A 13,914-nucleotide genomic window follows, 5' to 3' on the forward strand; every position below is an offset into this window, starting at 1 on the left:
TTAATAAAAAAATATCTTTTTATTTGATATCTATTTTTATCTTTTATATATCATTTTTAATAATTATATAACTATAATAATCCTACAAATTATAAGGATAATTTTATTATTATTATTATTATTATGGAAGCAATAAGGTTCTATGAATGTTCATATTTTCATGTCTATTTCACTAAAGATGTGAGAGTTATAAAGTACTCATTTTATGTGCGTGTTTGGGTCTGTGTTTGTAAAATTGATTTTCATCATTCATTAACGTTAGCCAAAATCAATTATTCAAAACGTAGAAGTAATCTTCACCAGTGTTGGCCAAAATTGATTTTTATCTGTAGAATCATGTAAAAATGAAAATTTTTAAACATGTATAAAGATGAAGAATCACGTTTTTTTAAGGAAAAAAGGTGCATTGCCCTACCAGAACGTGCATCCAAACATAAGCTAAATCTTAACTTTATTCATAACCGTGTTACTATATTTAGATGAGACATGCACGGATGGTACAAATTTTTTAATACTCTTCTTATATTTATCCCATCTTCATATTTATATTTAATGAGTATAAAATTATAAGTAATCTTCACTAGTGTTACCAAAATTGATTTTTATCTGTAGAATCATATAAAAATGAAAATTTCTAAACATGTATAAAGATGAAGAATCACATTTTTTAAGGAAAAAAACGTGCATTGCCCTACCAGAACGTGCATCCAAACGTAAGCTAAATCTTAATTTTATTCATAATCGCGTTACTATATTTAGATGAGACATGCACGGATGGTACAAATTTTTTAATACTCTTCTTATATTTATCCCATCTTCATATTTATATTTAATAAGTATAAAATTTGTATATCCATTTTCGTACTCATCCAATATTAAATATATCTATATTTATTTCATATTTGTCTAAAAATTTATTAAATAATTTAAAAAATACAAAATATAAGAATTTTAACATAAAATAATAATTATAAATTACATTAATTATATTTTATTTGACATAAATTAAAAATACAATAAAAAATTACATAATTTAAAAATAAATTCTAAAAATAAAAATTAAATAATTATAAAATTAAAGCATGTATGATTACAAATACGAGACAAATATGTATATATCCATCCTTATCCCTGATTTAATAAATCGGATATTATTCATACCTAAATTCGGTTAAATTGAGTATCATTCGTTAAGGTTATAATGAGTTTAACCATTATATACGAATGCAAATTTACTTACCATCCTTAGAGACATGTCTATAAGCCGGAGTTCATGTCTTTCACATTTTTAATACATATATTTTATGAATTTCAATATTATTAAATAAAAAAATGCTTCTTCTCTCTAGTTAACTTATCCAATATAATGATAATTTTATCTAATAATAAAAATGATAAATTTATTTTCCATAATTATTGTAATCAACAATGAAAAATTTCAAATAATCATTAAATAAAATTAGGCAACAAAATAAGTTTTATCTGTTAATTCTTTAATTTTTTTATTATAAAATAACACAACTATTTAAAACAAACTAATATCTTAATATCTTAATATATGTAATGTACGTTCTAAATATTTATCATGTATAATTAAAATTTATAATAAATTATATATATATACATATATATTATATTTATAATATATAAATTTTTATATTTAAAATACAAATGAATAAATATTTTTAAATATATAAATTATATTTTAAATTTATGATAAGCAATTTATATTGAGACATGATTTTTCAATTATTTGTAATTTATTTTAAAATATTAAAAATTATTTATAAATAAATATGATAAATAAAAATTAAAATAAATAAAAAGTAAAAATAATTCTTAAAATATTCTTATTGATAAGAATTTTAAGACTTTTTTTAATTTTTATCTAAATTTAATTATTTTTCTCAAAATAAATTATTAACAATTAAAATTAACACCTTGTCACATCTATAATATAATTTTATGTTTAAAAATATTTATTTATAATTTTTTTGAATATAATTTGTAATTTTAAATATAATATTTATTTTATATATAATCTATTATAATTTTTTTATTATATATAATAAATATTTAACTTGAGATGTAGAAACTAAAATACTAGTTAAAATAAATAATTCCAAATGAGAGTATTTTTTTTACTTTATAATTTTTCTTGGATAGTAATATTATTAAAATACCTTCTCAATCTTCTATTTTATTGTTTTATTTCTAAACCAAATATTAATATATCTTTTAAATTATCAAGAATTAAAATATATTGAATCATAATAGAAATTATTTATTATACATCTAAAAGATATTTTAAATATTAAAATATTTTTATTATAAATTTTAATTATAATTAATATATGAAAAAGTATTTATTTATTATAAAATTTGAATAGTTATGGTGTAGTATTAAAAAAATTGCAGCTGTGTATTGATTGAAAGTTTGAAAACCATAAGGTATAATAATAATTTTATTTTTGTTGTGATAAACTCGAATTGAATAAAGATGTGGTGGAGCACATGACAGAAGAAAAAACCGAACAAGGGTTACCACAAGTCCAGCTGGACGAGGACATTTCCGTCCTTTTCTAATTAGGGTTTCCATCTTTCGCATCTACAAGATTCACAAACGAGCCCGCTAACCTCACCCAGGGCCTCAAAAAAAACAAACGCGACAGACCAACAGAAAAGAGAGCTTATAAAAAATTTACAAGGTAGCGCGGAATGGGAAGGCCCCACGTGTCCGGATCCGCCAATTAGAAAAGGGGAATGAGATCACGGAGTGACCCGCGGGTGAGATAGGGAGAGTGCGAAAAGAGAGCGTGGTGGTGCTATTTGAATCACTGCTTTTAGAAGAACAAAACCCTCTTTCCCCCAAAACCCAAACCCTTGGCGGCGTTGTGTTGCGTTTTCTCTCTCTTTTTTTCTCTTTCCCTTTCTCTTTCCCTCTCTCTCTCTTTTTGTATCACTCCTTTTAGGGTTTTCTCGACTCCTTCGATTTGGGGCTTAAACCCTCGCTCTCGATTCAGATTCCGATTTAGGGTTTCTGTTTCTCGATTCGGCGTCACAGCAAGAACCAGATCTCGTGGTTGATTACGACATGGCCACCGTTGCTAATCCCGCGGATCGTATCCTTGTTTTATGTTTCGTGTTTTGTTTTTCCTTGATCTGTTGTGTTGAATCGTGGATTGGATCCGGTGGGTTTTTGTTTTCGGAGCTTGATTTTTGGGTTCGGGGAAGGTTGATCTTTTAGGGTTTGGTGTTTTGTGCTGTGTTGGTGTTGGGGTTTGCTTGTATGTTGATGTGTTTTGAGTTTTTGTTGGTGTTGACTTTCTGTGTCGAAATACGTCGTGAATTACTCGTTCGAGGTTGTGGGGTGTTTGGGTTTTTTGGTATTTTGATTTTCCTTTTATTTGTGTGTTGCGGGTTTTAGGGTTTGTGGTTCTTTAAAACTTTAATTTTGTGGGATTTTTTTTCTGTGTTCCTTAATTGATTTGCTACAGAAGCAACTGATTTGTTGCAGAAGCTATCGTTAGAAACTCAGCCTAAGGCTTTGGAGATTCCCGAACCTACGAAGAAGGTAAAAAGATGGTTTTTTTTTCTGGATTTTATTAGAAATTCATGATAGGACTTACCTGTGACAGTAGTAAAGCTTGTTAGATGTGTTTGTACTTGGTTCTGTGTTCTTTTAGTGAATTGTGTGGTATTGAGTTGATTTGTTCGATTCTGTGTAGGCAACTGGGAATCAGTATGGATCGGTTGATTCAGGAAATGCTGCAAATGGCCAGATCCCGTCATATGATCGGTCTGTGACTCCAGTATTGCAGGATTTTATTGATCCTACCATGTGTTACCTCCCAAATGGTTACCCGTCTACTGCGTATTATTATGGTGGTAAGTTTATGGATACATATTGAAAAATTACTTCGAGTGTCTGTTGGAAAACGTTGTAAATTCAATACATAAATCATAAGCAAGCTGAACTGGTTTGTTTTTTGCAGGTTATGATGGGACTGGTAACGATTGGGATGACTCTTATAGATATGTGAATCCGGAAGGAGTTGAGATGACTTCAGTAAGTATTTTATCCTTCCAATTTTCAAAATAATTTTGCAGGTCAATTTTGCTCTGCTGCTTTTTTATTTTTTTATTTACATTATATTTTAACTTTTTGCAGGGAGTTTATGGGGATAATGGGTCTCTAGTTTATCACCATGGATATGGGTATGCTCCCTATGGCCCCTATTCGCCAGCAGGGTCTCCAGTTCCTACTATGGGAAATGATGGCCAATTGTATGGGCCACAACACTACCAGTATCCTCCCTATTTTCAACCCTTGACACCAACCAGTGCGCCATTCACACCTACTCCTGCTGTCCTTCCTCAGGGTGAGGTTTCCACCTCTGTAGCTGCTGATCAAAAGCCTCTCCCTGTTGAAGCAGCCAATGGAAATTCCAATGGTGTTGCAAATGGTGGCAATGCGAAAGGTAATAATGCTGCTGCTCCTATTAAACAGGCCAATCAGAATTCATCTTTTAGTTCCAAAGCATCAAATGAAAGGGTTGCTATGCCAGGTCGTGGTCCAACTTCAGGTTATCAGGATCCAAGATTTGGTTTTGATGGAGTACGCTCACCTATCCCATGGCTAGATGCCCCACTATTTTCAGACGGGCAGCCAAGGCCTGTGAGTAGCACAAGTATCACTTCTTCAATATCAGGTGGCAACAACACTGCCTCAAGGAACCAGACTTTCCGTCCTAATTCTCAATTTATGGTATGCATTATATTTTGAAGGGTCTGTTATTACGTTCAAATTGTTGTAATTGATAATTGATGCTAGTCTGATGATTTGTCCATCAGTTGTGATAGAACATATTGTGGCTAACTGTCTTGTGTCTATTTAAACTGGTGTGATTATTTATGCATAAGTTGAAATTCATGTTCTTTTTTTGTGCCAGGGCTTGCATCATCCAAGACCAATGCCTGCCATGGGAGCCACCCATAGCTTCATAAATAGAATGTATCCAAACAAATTATATGGTCAGTATGGGAACACTGTCAGATCTGGAATGGGTTATGGAACACATGGGTATGATTCTCGCACAAATGGTCGGGCCTGGTTAGCTGTTGACAGTAAATACAAAACCAGGGGAAGAAGTGGTGGCTACTTTGGCTATGGCAATGAGAATGTAGATGGTTTGAATGAACTGAACCGAGGACCTAGGGCCAAGGGAGGTAAGAATCAGAAAGGGTTTGCACCAACTATTTTGGCTGTCAAAGGGCAGAATTTGCCAGCAAACCTTGGCACAGATGAGGAAAAAGACAAGACCAGTACCGTTCCAGACCGTGATCAATATAACAAAGCTGATTTCCCGGAGGAATATACCGATGCTAAATTTTTTGTCATTAAGTCGTACAGCGAGGATGATATTCACAAAAGCATAAAGTATAATGTGTGGGCCAGTACACAAAACGGAAACAAGAAGCTTGAAGCTGCGTACCAGGAAGCACAGCAGAAACCTGGTGGCTGCCCTGTATTCCTTTTCTTCTCGGTAAGTATCTCTGTGAATGGTGTTGATCAATTTATATTTGTTTATTTGGTAATTTTTATCTTATTTTGTATGTGTGCTTATGCAGGTTAATACAAGTGGACAATTTGTGGGGCTTGCTGAGATGATTGGTCCTGTTGATTTTAACAAGAGTGTTGAGTATTGGCAGCAAGACAAGTGGAATGGTTGTTTTCCTCTTAAGTGGCACATTGTTAAGGATGTCCCTAACAATTTGTTGAGGCACATTACCTTGGACAATAATGAGAACAAACCTGTCACAAACAGTAGGGATACACAAGAGGTAATTATCTTTTGCTCTTTTAGTTGTCATTTCCTGGTAATGTCGTCATGTCTTTTCATCTGATATTGAAGTTTATGTTTGCAGGTAATGTTGGAGCCAGGGCTGAAATTGGTTAAAATCTTCAAGGAATATACTAGTAAGACATGCATTTTGGATGATTTTGGTTTCTATGAGGCCCGCCAGAAGACTATTTTGGAGAAGAAAGCAAAGCAACAATACCCGAAGCAGGCAAGTAACATTTTAGTTATTCTAGTGATATGAAAATATTTGATCGTGTTTGCTCATAACGTATTTTTTCTTGTCTTAATTCTACTGATGCAGGTATGGGAAGGGAAACCTACTGATGAGAAGCTTGAGATAAATGGGGAAGCTAATACTCAGAAATCTGAAGTAAGCTCGGAATTGCCAAAGGAGTCTACCCATGCTGAGAAGGATATTGATGAGCACAAAGTTGGCGAGAATGGATCTGTCACGAAAACTGGAGATGCCCCAAAGGGTGCTAAACCAGTTGTTTCGGAGAGTAAGATTGTAGCCAATGGGGTTGCTAATGGTTGCTAAGCTGTAGTGTGTTCAAGGGTGGCGGTCCAATCCTTTTCAGTGGCATATAGGAAATATATTATTTAGCAACTCGGTTCCGCCTGATTTGATCTGTCTTGCCTTCTCTTGCAGTCTGAAGATAGTGATTGGTTGCCTAGTGAAGATAAAGATCTGTATATTGAGATTGGCTGGGCGGAGTTAGTTCATAGAATGCTAGCACCAATCCCTTCTCGTTGGGTTTTGTTTACAGTGGTTAGCTCCTAACAGGCTTTACTCCTAGGGTTTTTGGGTTTTAGGGTTTCTGCCTAAGATGCTTATATCTTTTGGTTTTTTGTTCGGGCTTTTATCCTTTCTTTGCCTTTTCTCTTTTTTCTTTTACTTGGTTGGTTGTTTCCTGTCTTGTAAATTTAGATCTACTTTGTTGCCGAGCAGCTTACTTTGTTACTTTCAACAGGGGTAGAAGCAAGGTGGGAAATACTGAAATATAGTTGGTTTTTTAGTTTTCGTGTTTTTCGTCTTAATTTAGTATGTTTATTTTTCTATCTGATGATTGACTTGGGCATACTGGAGAAAGAGTTATATTTGTGGACAATCTGTTATGTAATAGGGTGTTTTCTGGCTATGAAGGTCACCATATTGTTTAGTTCAAGTAGTCTTCCTACTATATTATTATTAGACTTCATCGTTAATTTAGCTAGTGTCATGATTTAGAGATTGTTTGGTTTAACCTTTTTTATTTTATGATTTAAAAAAGTACTTGTTGAATTTCTAAAGACTTCATCAAAAATCATAAAAATACTTTCTTAAACTACTATACGTCAGATTTTGATAGTATTCTCATCGTGTTAGCCTTTGTTGTGATTCATAATTTTTTTAATGGAATCGTGCAAGCTATTGAGATGTTTAAGCAATGCAGTCCCTAAACCCTAAATATTACCCTGAAGAATAGTGTACATTCATGGACGGATAACGTCCTTTTAGATTATAGAAATAAACAAAGCTAATTAGCAAGTCGATAAAAAATCTACCCTATGATATGTCTGTTGAGGGCTTCTTATTGTTTTTTCTGTCTTTTTAGAGTCACTCGAGTTGAACTATAGCCACCAGAATTTCCATACTCCATAAAGTCCCGAGTTCTACCTGAAATTTGATAATCGGGGGTGATGAATTTACTGTTTTCAATGGGAAAGTATACGAACAAAAAAGAAAATTTGGTAAGGGCGTGAAGTGAAACCATTGGGAACAAATAGTTAATGTTCATTGCCAAGAAAAAAAGAAACAAAATATAATTTGTTCTAATTTGCATGTTCTGATAACATCATTAATTACTTTGGCATTTCAAGATCTGGTCTCCTATCGATTTCTTCGCTCATCGAGTCTCCAGGAAACGCGTCAGGATAAGTTGCCATAATTCTTGACTTCATACTTCTGCGAGAAAGGGAGAACCAAGCTTTAACGTTTTATTTCATAAATAAATTTAAAAATAACCACTGAAAAAAAAGAAGAACATATAGAAGGTTCTTTCGGTACATTAACTACATACTCTTACAATCCTTTTTCTTATCTCACTTTATCATCTACATGTTCATATCACATAATACAGCTCATCACCATAATAGATGTTGCAATCCTAAAATTTGAAATCCGTAACATAAACATGGTGTATCTAAGGAAATCCTGACAATCTGATTGGGATACTCGAAGATAGATCGAGCCGGCTATTAGTTGTTTGTACTACCAATCTGCCTTAACCCCATTCACATCCCTCATGAGTTTGCATCCAGGAACAGTTGGATTGTGAACACTTTTGGGTATATTTCTTTTGACAAACAAAAATACGTTCTTTGCTTTGCAGAACTTATATGCCAAGAAACTATTTCAGTTGTGCAAGATCTGTCATATCAAAATGATGTATCATGGGAATTTTGAATTCTACAAACATATATCTCTCACTGCCTTAAATCATCCTTGGGCAAAGTAAAAGTTTAATAATCTATGGACTATACAAGGCATGTGGTGCCTGTTTTAGTCTGTATAAAACCTTCAACTTGTAAATTTCCTACCCAACACCTTTATGAAGACTTCTTCACCAAGTTCTCCGAGAGGAAAGCAGATTTCACATCTAATTGAAAGATTTTCCATCCTTTTTGAAGTGCAAGAGGTGCAAAAGATTTTCCATCCTTCGGGATTTTGTATAAAGACCCGTTTAAGAAAGTAGATTAGGAGTTTAACTCAACCTTATAAAATTGACTTATGGTGAAAATTGCTCTTCACTTATATATATTTTTATGGTCATACTACTAGTCAAAGTGGATCTTCAACACACTTCCTCATGTCGAGGATTGTAAATTTTGAATGTGAAGTTTGCATGACCAGATATCAGCAGGTGGTCCGATAACAAGTGGTATGATGACATCAACAATAATCAATAATCATTAGGATAGACTCTATTATCTTCAAAAAGTAGATTGAAGCCTACCTCAATCTTATAGCATTAGTTTATAAGATGAAGATTACTTCCCTCTAATAATTAGTTGGCCTTATTATAGTCTGTGTGAAATCTACAACACACCCCTTCATGTTGAAGGTTAGACATTTCAAGCATGAAATTTGTAGAACTGGACATATGTGGGTAGTTCAATAACGGCTCGATAATGGGTGAATTGATAACTCAACAACAATAGATAATTGTTAGGATAAATATCATCTTAAAAAAGTAGAATTGAACTTAACTCAATCTTACAAAACCGACGTATAAGCTAAGAATTGTTCCACACTTACATACATTTTTATGGTCATACCACTAGTTGATGTGAAATCTCCAAGAAACTCTTTATGGCCAAATCAATTCCATGTTTGGCATATAAACGAGTTGTACTTTGGTTGTCGAGGGAAAGCAAAACCCTTTTCCTTTGCTTGGGCTTGGGCTTAGGACGAACAATCATACCATCTTTTTGAACTTGATTCCTAAATTTTTGAAAGTAATAAAAGCTTCTAATTTCTCGATCAATATTCAATAACAACAAGAAAGTTTTATCCCACTAGGTGAAGTAAGCTAAATGGATTGGGCGAAGTTGTTCAACTCGGTTAAAGACCAAAGTTTCAAACATATTAATATCATCTACCATGAAATCCCTCTCGACAACTTTCTCCGATGATCGTCTTGGTTTCCTTCCTTTTCAAAGGAATGACATCCATATAATCTACTATGTCACTGGTGCCTCCCTCAAATTTCTCTACACTTGCCCAAACCACCTTTTAACTGGTTTTCTGTCATCTTTTCCTCAATTGGTGCTATATTTAATTCTCCCCATACAAAATCATTTTGTATTCTTTGTTCTTGTGTGACCCACAAATCTAGACCCATATTTCTCAACCAAATAATAGACCTATACTTTTCAACTAATGTCATCAACAAAGTTGATCATTTACATTCTTTGCCATTGGATATAGGACTGATTGGTCCACATATGTCAATATGTAAAAATTTGCGAATTTGATAAGCTTTCCATGTGTAAATGGAATTTTTAGTTGCTTTCTCACAAGACAAAGTGTACATAGTTTTGATATAGTGTCTTGCAATCCTTGTATCATTCCTTTTTTATGTGTGCTCATACTATTAAAGTCATAATTTTAAAACTTGGACTGGACCGACCAATTCAATCGAGAACTAGACTAGAAGCCAGTTCGGTAATGATTTCAGATCGGACTAGGCTAATGTTTTTACTTGTTATATACGTGTGCATATTATTTTTATAAATCATCTAAATTTCATATATTAATGTGTATACCATGAAAATAAAAATCTTCAGAAATCTTTTCTATATATCATCTTAAATATAAATTTCATATATTTAATGCGTATATTGTTAAAATAAAAATCTTCAATCATTTTTTGCCTATTTAGAAACACCTATGGTATCAATTTTATTAAAATTTATATGTATGGAATATATATCCTACGTATATTTTTTAAAAAAAACTAATATAAATAGGGTCATGCAGTTTAAATAGTAACTCACCAGTTCGACATTTGATCTCCTGACCAATACCTTGACCGTTTTATTGGTTAGTCCGATTTTTAAAACATTGGTTAAAGCTCAAAAGACCATATCTATAGCGCCAAAGTCAGGTTGGATCATTCATAAGAATGTTGATGAAACAAGTTTCTTCCTTTAATTGTGTGCTATATTTTAGACACCTGAAACTTGATTTGAGGACATTGCAATTCTCCAAAATAACTCCTTTTCAAGATGATATATTTTGCATGCTCCTCATTGTATGAGAATCTCAAGCCACTTCTTGGCTAGTTGACCAATGTTTAACAAGTTGCTTTTTATTCCAAGAAGGATATGCCTAGTACCATTCACCAACATACGAACACTCCATTACTCCATAAGGTTTCATTCATTGATCATGTACCAAAAGACTACTTAATAATTCATCAATTGTAAGTGTGTCCAAATCCTTTGATTCCTCAATAGGACACACCACAATTGAACCTAGGTGTCATAGATCTCAATATTTTCTCGATGAGTACAACATCTATCTTTGCCTAATTGACTCCTAGCTTGTAGATGATAGCAAGCTTGTGTGCAAAATAGTCATTGGCAAACACTCCCACCTTCATCCTTAGCATCTAAAACTCCTTCTGAAGTCATCTAAAACTCCTTCTGAAGTAATTGTTGTTGTGCTTGCTATACCTGCATTGTCCTTTTTCCTTTGATACTTTTTACTACAAGAAATCCCTTGTGTTTAGCTATATCTTTGCTTTCATATGTTACAGCCTTGCATCATCAATGACTTTCTTTAATGCTTTTCTAAGTTGAATTCCTTCGGTTTCTGCAGGTATCCCATCTTCAACTAGACTCCAATACTCTTTTAATTGCAGAAAACTCCCAATGAGCATACTCTAGTGATTGTAATGTCCATCAAACTTTGTAATCACTGGTTGCACACATCCACTAATAGTTGCCATATTCTCTCCAAGCCTATTGAATCAGACCAATTGCTAGGTACTCAAAATAGTAAAATAATAAATTCTTGTCCTAAATTGATAAACTAATATGGCTATGTATACAGCCTTACAAGGTAACAGAAAAGTTGCAGACCATGCTTCACAAAGCTACTAACATGGAGATTAATTAGGAAGCCAATGTCTAATTCCAAAAGGACATGGATATTCAAATCACTAACGATCTAAAGGGCAGTGTTACTTGCACAGTTTACAACAAATAAAATAATAAAAAATCTGGATGGAATGCATTCCATTCCATTCATCCAATATCACTTTTTTCTTTCCCTCTAATTTGATGACATAGGTTGGAACCACTTTTTCTATTTTATCATAAAAACTTTCGGTGGCCACTACATGTCCAGCATAGAAATCGAACTTCAGTCCTTAATTAAGAAGAAATAGAATGTCAAACCACTTGTATGTAAGTGTTTATTTTTCTTTTCATTTCATCTTAAAAACATCCAAATAAAAAATAGTAACTTCAATAAATTTATTTTAAATACAATAAAACCATCATCCACTCATAACTTGCCAAGTATGATAATGATTGATTAAACTCTAACTCTATTCCATTTCATTCAATCTCACTCAATTTCATTTGATTCCGCTCGCCCTTAAATAATCAAGCAATAAGCATGAGATGCGAATACAATGATGAATGAAGCAGTAAAGGAAAACACCGCGATGAACACAGAAAGGATACCTGAGTTTCTGAAAGATGTAATCGAGGTCAGACTTGACGGATTTCAACACACGCGTGTTTCTAGCGATGTCACCGGAAATCTCAGCAAAGCAATGCTGAGAGAAGTCATTGAAATGCGACAACACCGCATTGCTGTCCTGCAACCTTCCTAATCTGAAACACATTTCAATCAATCAATCGATTATCACACACACACACACATGAATTCAATTCAATTATTGCATTAAAGCGAAATCGGATTGCGAACACGCACATAGTGTGTTGCATGTGGTTAAGGGAGTGGAGATCGTTGGAACTGACTAGGGTTTTGAACTCGCGCGAAATCTCCTCCGAACCCAACTTTCGACACTCTGATTCGCTCTCTGATGACATTCTCTTCTCTCCCAACGAAACTCTTGCTCGCTCTAACTCCTTATATGTCTTTCTTTACGACTTTACCAACGCAAAACGCATCGTTTTAACGGGGATAATTTCTGTGTCACCAAATTGGGCCTTCAGGTCCAATCTGTTATGCTTCTGGATCTGGACCTGAATCGGACCCATTCTCTTTCTCGCTTTCTTTCCTTACGTTATAATCTAATTCGTATTGGATCTCTAAAATTAGAAAATTATGGAGATTTAAATGACATGCATTTAATCTTTAAGTTCAAATTCTGTTCTTGTAAATGTAATTTCGATAATAAAAAAATAAAAAAAGATTAAATAAATTGCTGAACAGTTTAGAAGAGTAAGTTGTTGTTATTATTATTATTTGCCTTGATATATTAAATAAAATAATAACTATTTCTTATGTTTGTAGTATGTCATTTCTTTTCAAGTATTTAAAATATTAATTAAATATTTAAAAATGATCCAAATTGATTTATCACGTGCTATATATGTATTACATCATATTAATACAGTAAGAAAAAATAGGTTATGCATTTTTAAGTGTAAAATTAGTTTAACTACCATCTTATTATAGATAATTATATATATATAAATTATAATATTAATTTTTATGAGAATAGTTATTTTAAAAATCATATCAACATGATATATAATGGTTGATAGTATAATTTTTTTTTTTTACTTAATTGCTCTTTATGCTCCTAAAGTTTCATTTTTTTTACTGAATTTTGTCTTCAAGTAATTTTTTTCTCACATATTTTGTCTCAAAAATTTTAAATTTGATCGTTTTTTGTCCTTTTATGAATTGTCTGACAGAGACTTAATTGTATTCTCTATTTTCAAACTTTTACTTTTGGACAAATTTTGCTTTTAAATAATTTTTTTTTTCATGATTTATGCTTTCAAATTTTTAAACTTGAGTGATTTGTGTTCTCAAATCAATTCAAGATATTAACAATCACTCATGCCATTATAGTGAGTCAATACTTTGTATTTATAAAATGATGATTTCTACATATAAAAGTTGATAGATTAAAGCAAGATGATTAAAACCTTGTTTTCATTCTTCAAGAGTGATATTGGGGTGCTTTTTGCACATAAGGATATTTGTATCAAATAGCAAGGCAACTAGCTGCTTCTCTCGGAGTGTTAGAGATCAAACAAGGATTACAAATAATTCAAAAAATAGTGACCCCAATGCTCGATAAAATAATCGCACAAAAACCATACATGAAACCAAATATTATTAGTTGCTACAGTATGATAAACACACTTGATAAACTAATTATATATAATATTTATTTAAAATTGTGACAAAAATAACTCAATAAGTTTTTTCTTCCTATACAATATATTTTTTTAATCTTTTCTTGCCTGTTTATTATGTGTAAAAAAATAGGACCAGATATTTTTTATTATTCAA

The 13,914-nt window shown here is 32.4% G+C and overlaps 2 protein-coding genes across 3 annotated transcripts; one reads left to right on the forward strand and one right to left on the reverse strand.

Moving 5' to 3' along the window:
- Nucleotides 1-2,844: 2,844 nt before the first annotated feature.
- On the forward strand, nucleotides 2,845-7,030 carry LOC109799101 (YTH domain-containing protein ECT4). Of its 2 annotated transcripts, XM_020359724.2 has the most exons (10): nucleotides 2,846-3,122; nucleotides 3,498-3,574; nucleotides 3,729-3,888; nucleotides 3,996-4,069; nucleotides 4,172-4,481; nucleotides 4,569-4,768; nucleotides 4,953-5,546; nucleotides 5,632-5,844; nucleotides 5,929-6,072; nucleotides 6,166-7,030. In XM_020359724.2, the coding sequence occupies exons 1-10, from the start codon at nucleotides 3,095-3,097 to the stop codon at nucleotides 6,400-6,402; spliced, it is 2,037 nt and encodes a 678-aa protein (XP_020215313.1). In that variant the 5' UTR covers nucleotides 2,846-3,094; the 3' UTR covers nucleotides 6,403-7,030. The 2 variants fall into 2 exon arrangements, with proteins under 2 accessions (XP_020215235.1, XP_020215313.1); XM_020359646.2 differs by having other exon boundaries at nucleotides 2,845-3,122; nucleotides 4,172-4,768.
- A 579-nt stretch (nucleotides 7,031-7,609) lies between these two features.
- LOC109799241 (kxDL motif protein) lies at nucleotides 7,610-12,519 on the reverse strand. The gene is made up of 3 exons (XM_020359815.3): nucleotides 12,355-12,519; nucleotides 12,102-12,254; nucleotides 7,610-7,809 (listed from the first exon to the last, which is right to left on the reverse strand). The coding sequence occupies exons 1-3, from the start codon at nucleotides 12,471-12,473 to the stop codon at nucleotides 7,707-7,709; spliced, it is 375 nt and encodes a 124-aa protein (XP_020215404.1). The 5' UTR covers nucleotides 12,474-12,519; the 3' UTR covers nucleotides 7,610-7,706.
- Nucleotides 12,520-13,914: the final 1,395 nt, after the last annotated feature.

The sequence above is a fragment of the Cajanus cajan genome, chromosome 2, assembly GCF_000230855.2.
Source record: "Cajanus cajan strain Asha chromosome 2, NIPB_CcT2T_4, whole genome shotgun sequence".
Taxonomy (NCBI): domain Eukaryota; kingdom Viridiplantae; phylum Streptophyta; class Magnoliopsida; order Fabales; family Fabaceae; genus Cajanus; species Cajanus cajan.

Coding starts and splice junctions, on each gene's coding strand:
- LOC109799101 (XM_020359646.2), top strand. CDS start 3,095: ATGGCCACCGTTGCTAATCCCGCGGATC. Junction 3,123..3,497: donor CGTTGCTAATCCCGCGGATC/GTATCCTTGTTT, acceptor GATTTGCTACAG/AAGCAACTGATTTGTTGCAG. Junction 3,575..3,728: donor TTCCCGAACCTACGAAGAAG/GTAAAAAGATGG, acceptor GATTCTGTGTAG/GCAACTGGGAATCAGTATGG.
- LOC109799241 (XM_020359815.3), bottom strand. CDS start 12,473: ATGTCATCAGAGAGCGAATCAGAGTGTCGAAAGTTGGGTTCGGAGGAG. Junction 12,255..12,354: donor AACCACATGCAACACACTAT/GTGCGTGTTCGC, acceptor AATGTGTTTCAG/ATTAGGAAGGTTGCAGGACA. Junction 7,810..12,101: donor TACATCTTTCAGAAACTCAG/GTATCCTTTCTG, acceptor CCTTTCTCGCAG/AAGTATGAAGTCAAGAATTA.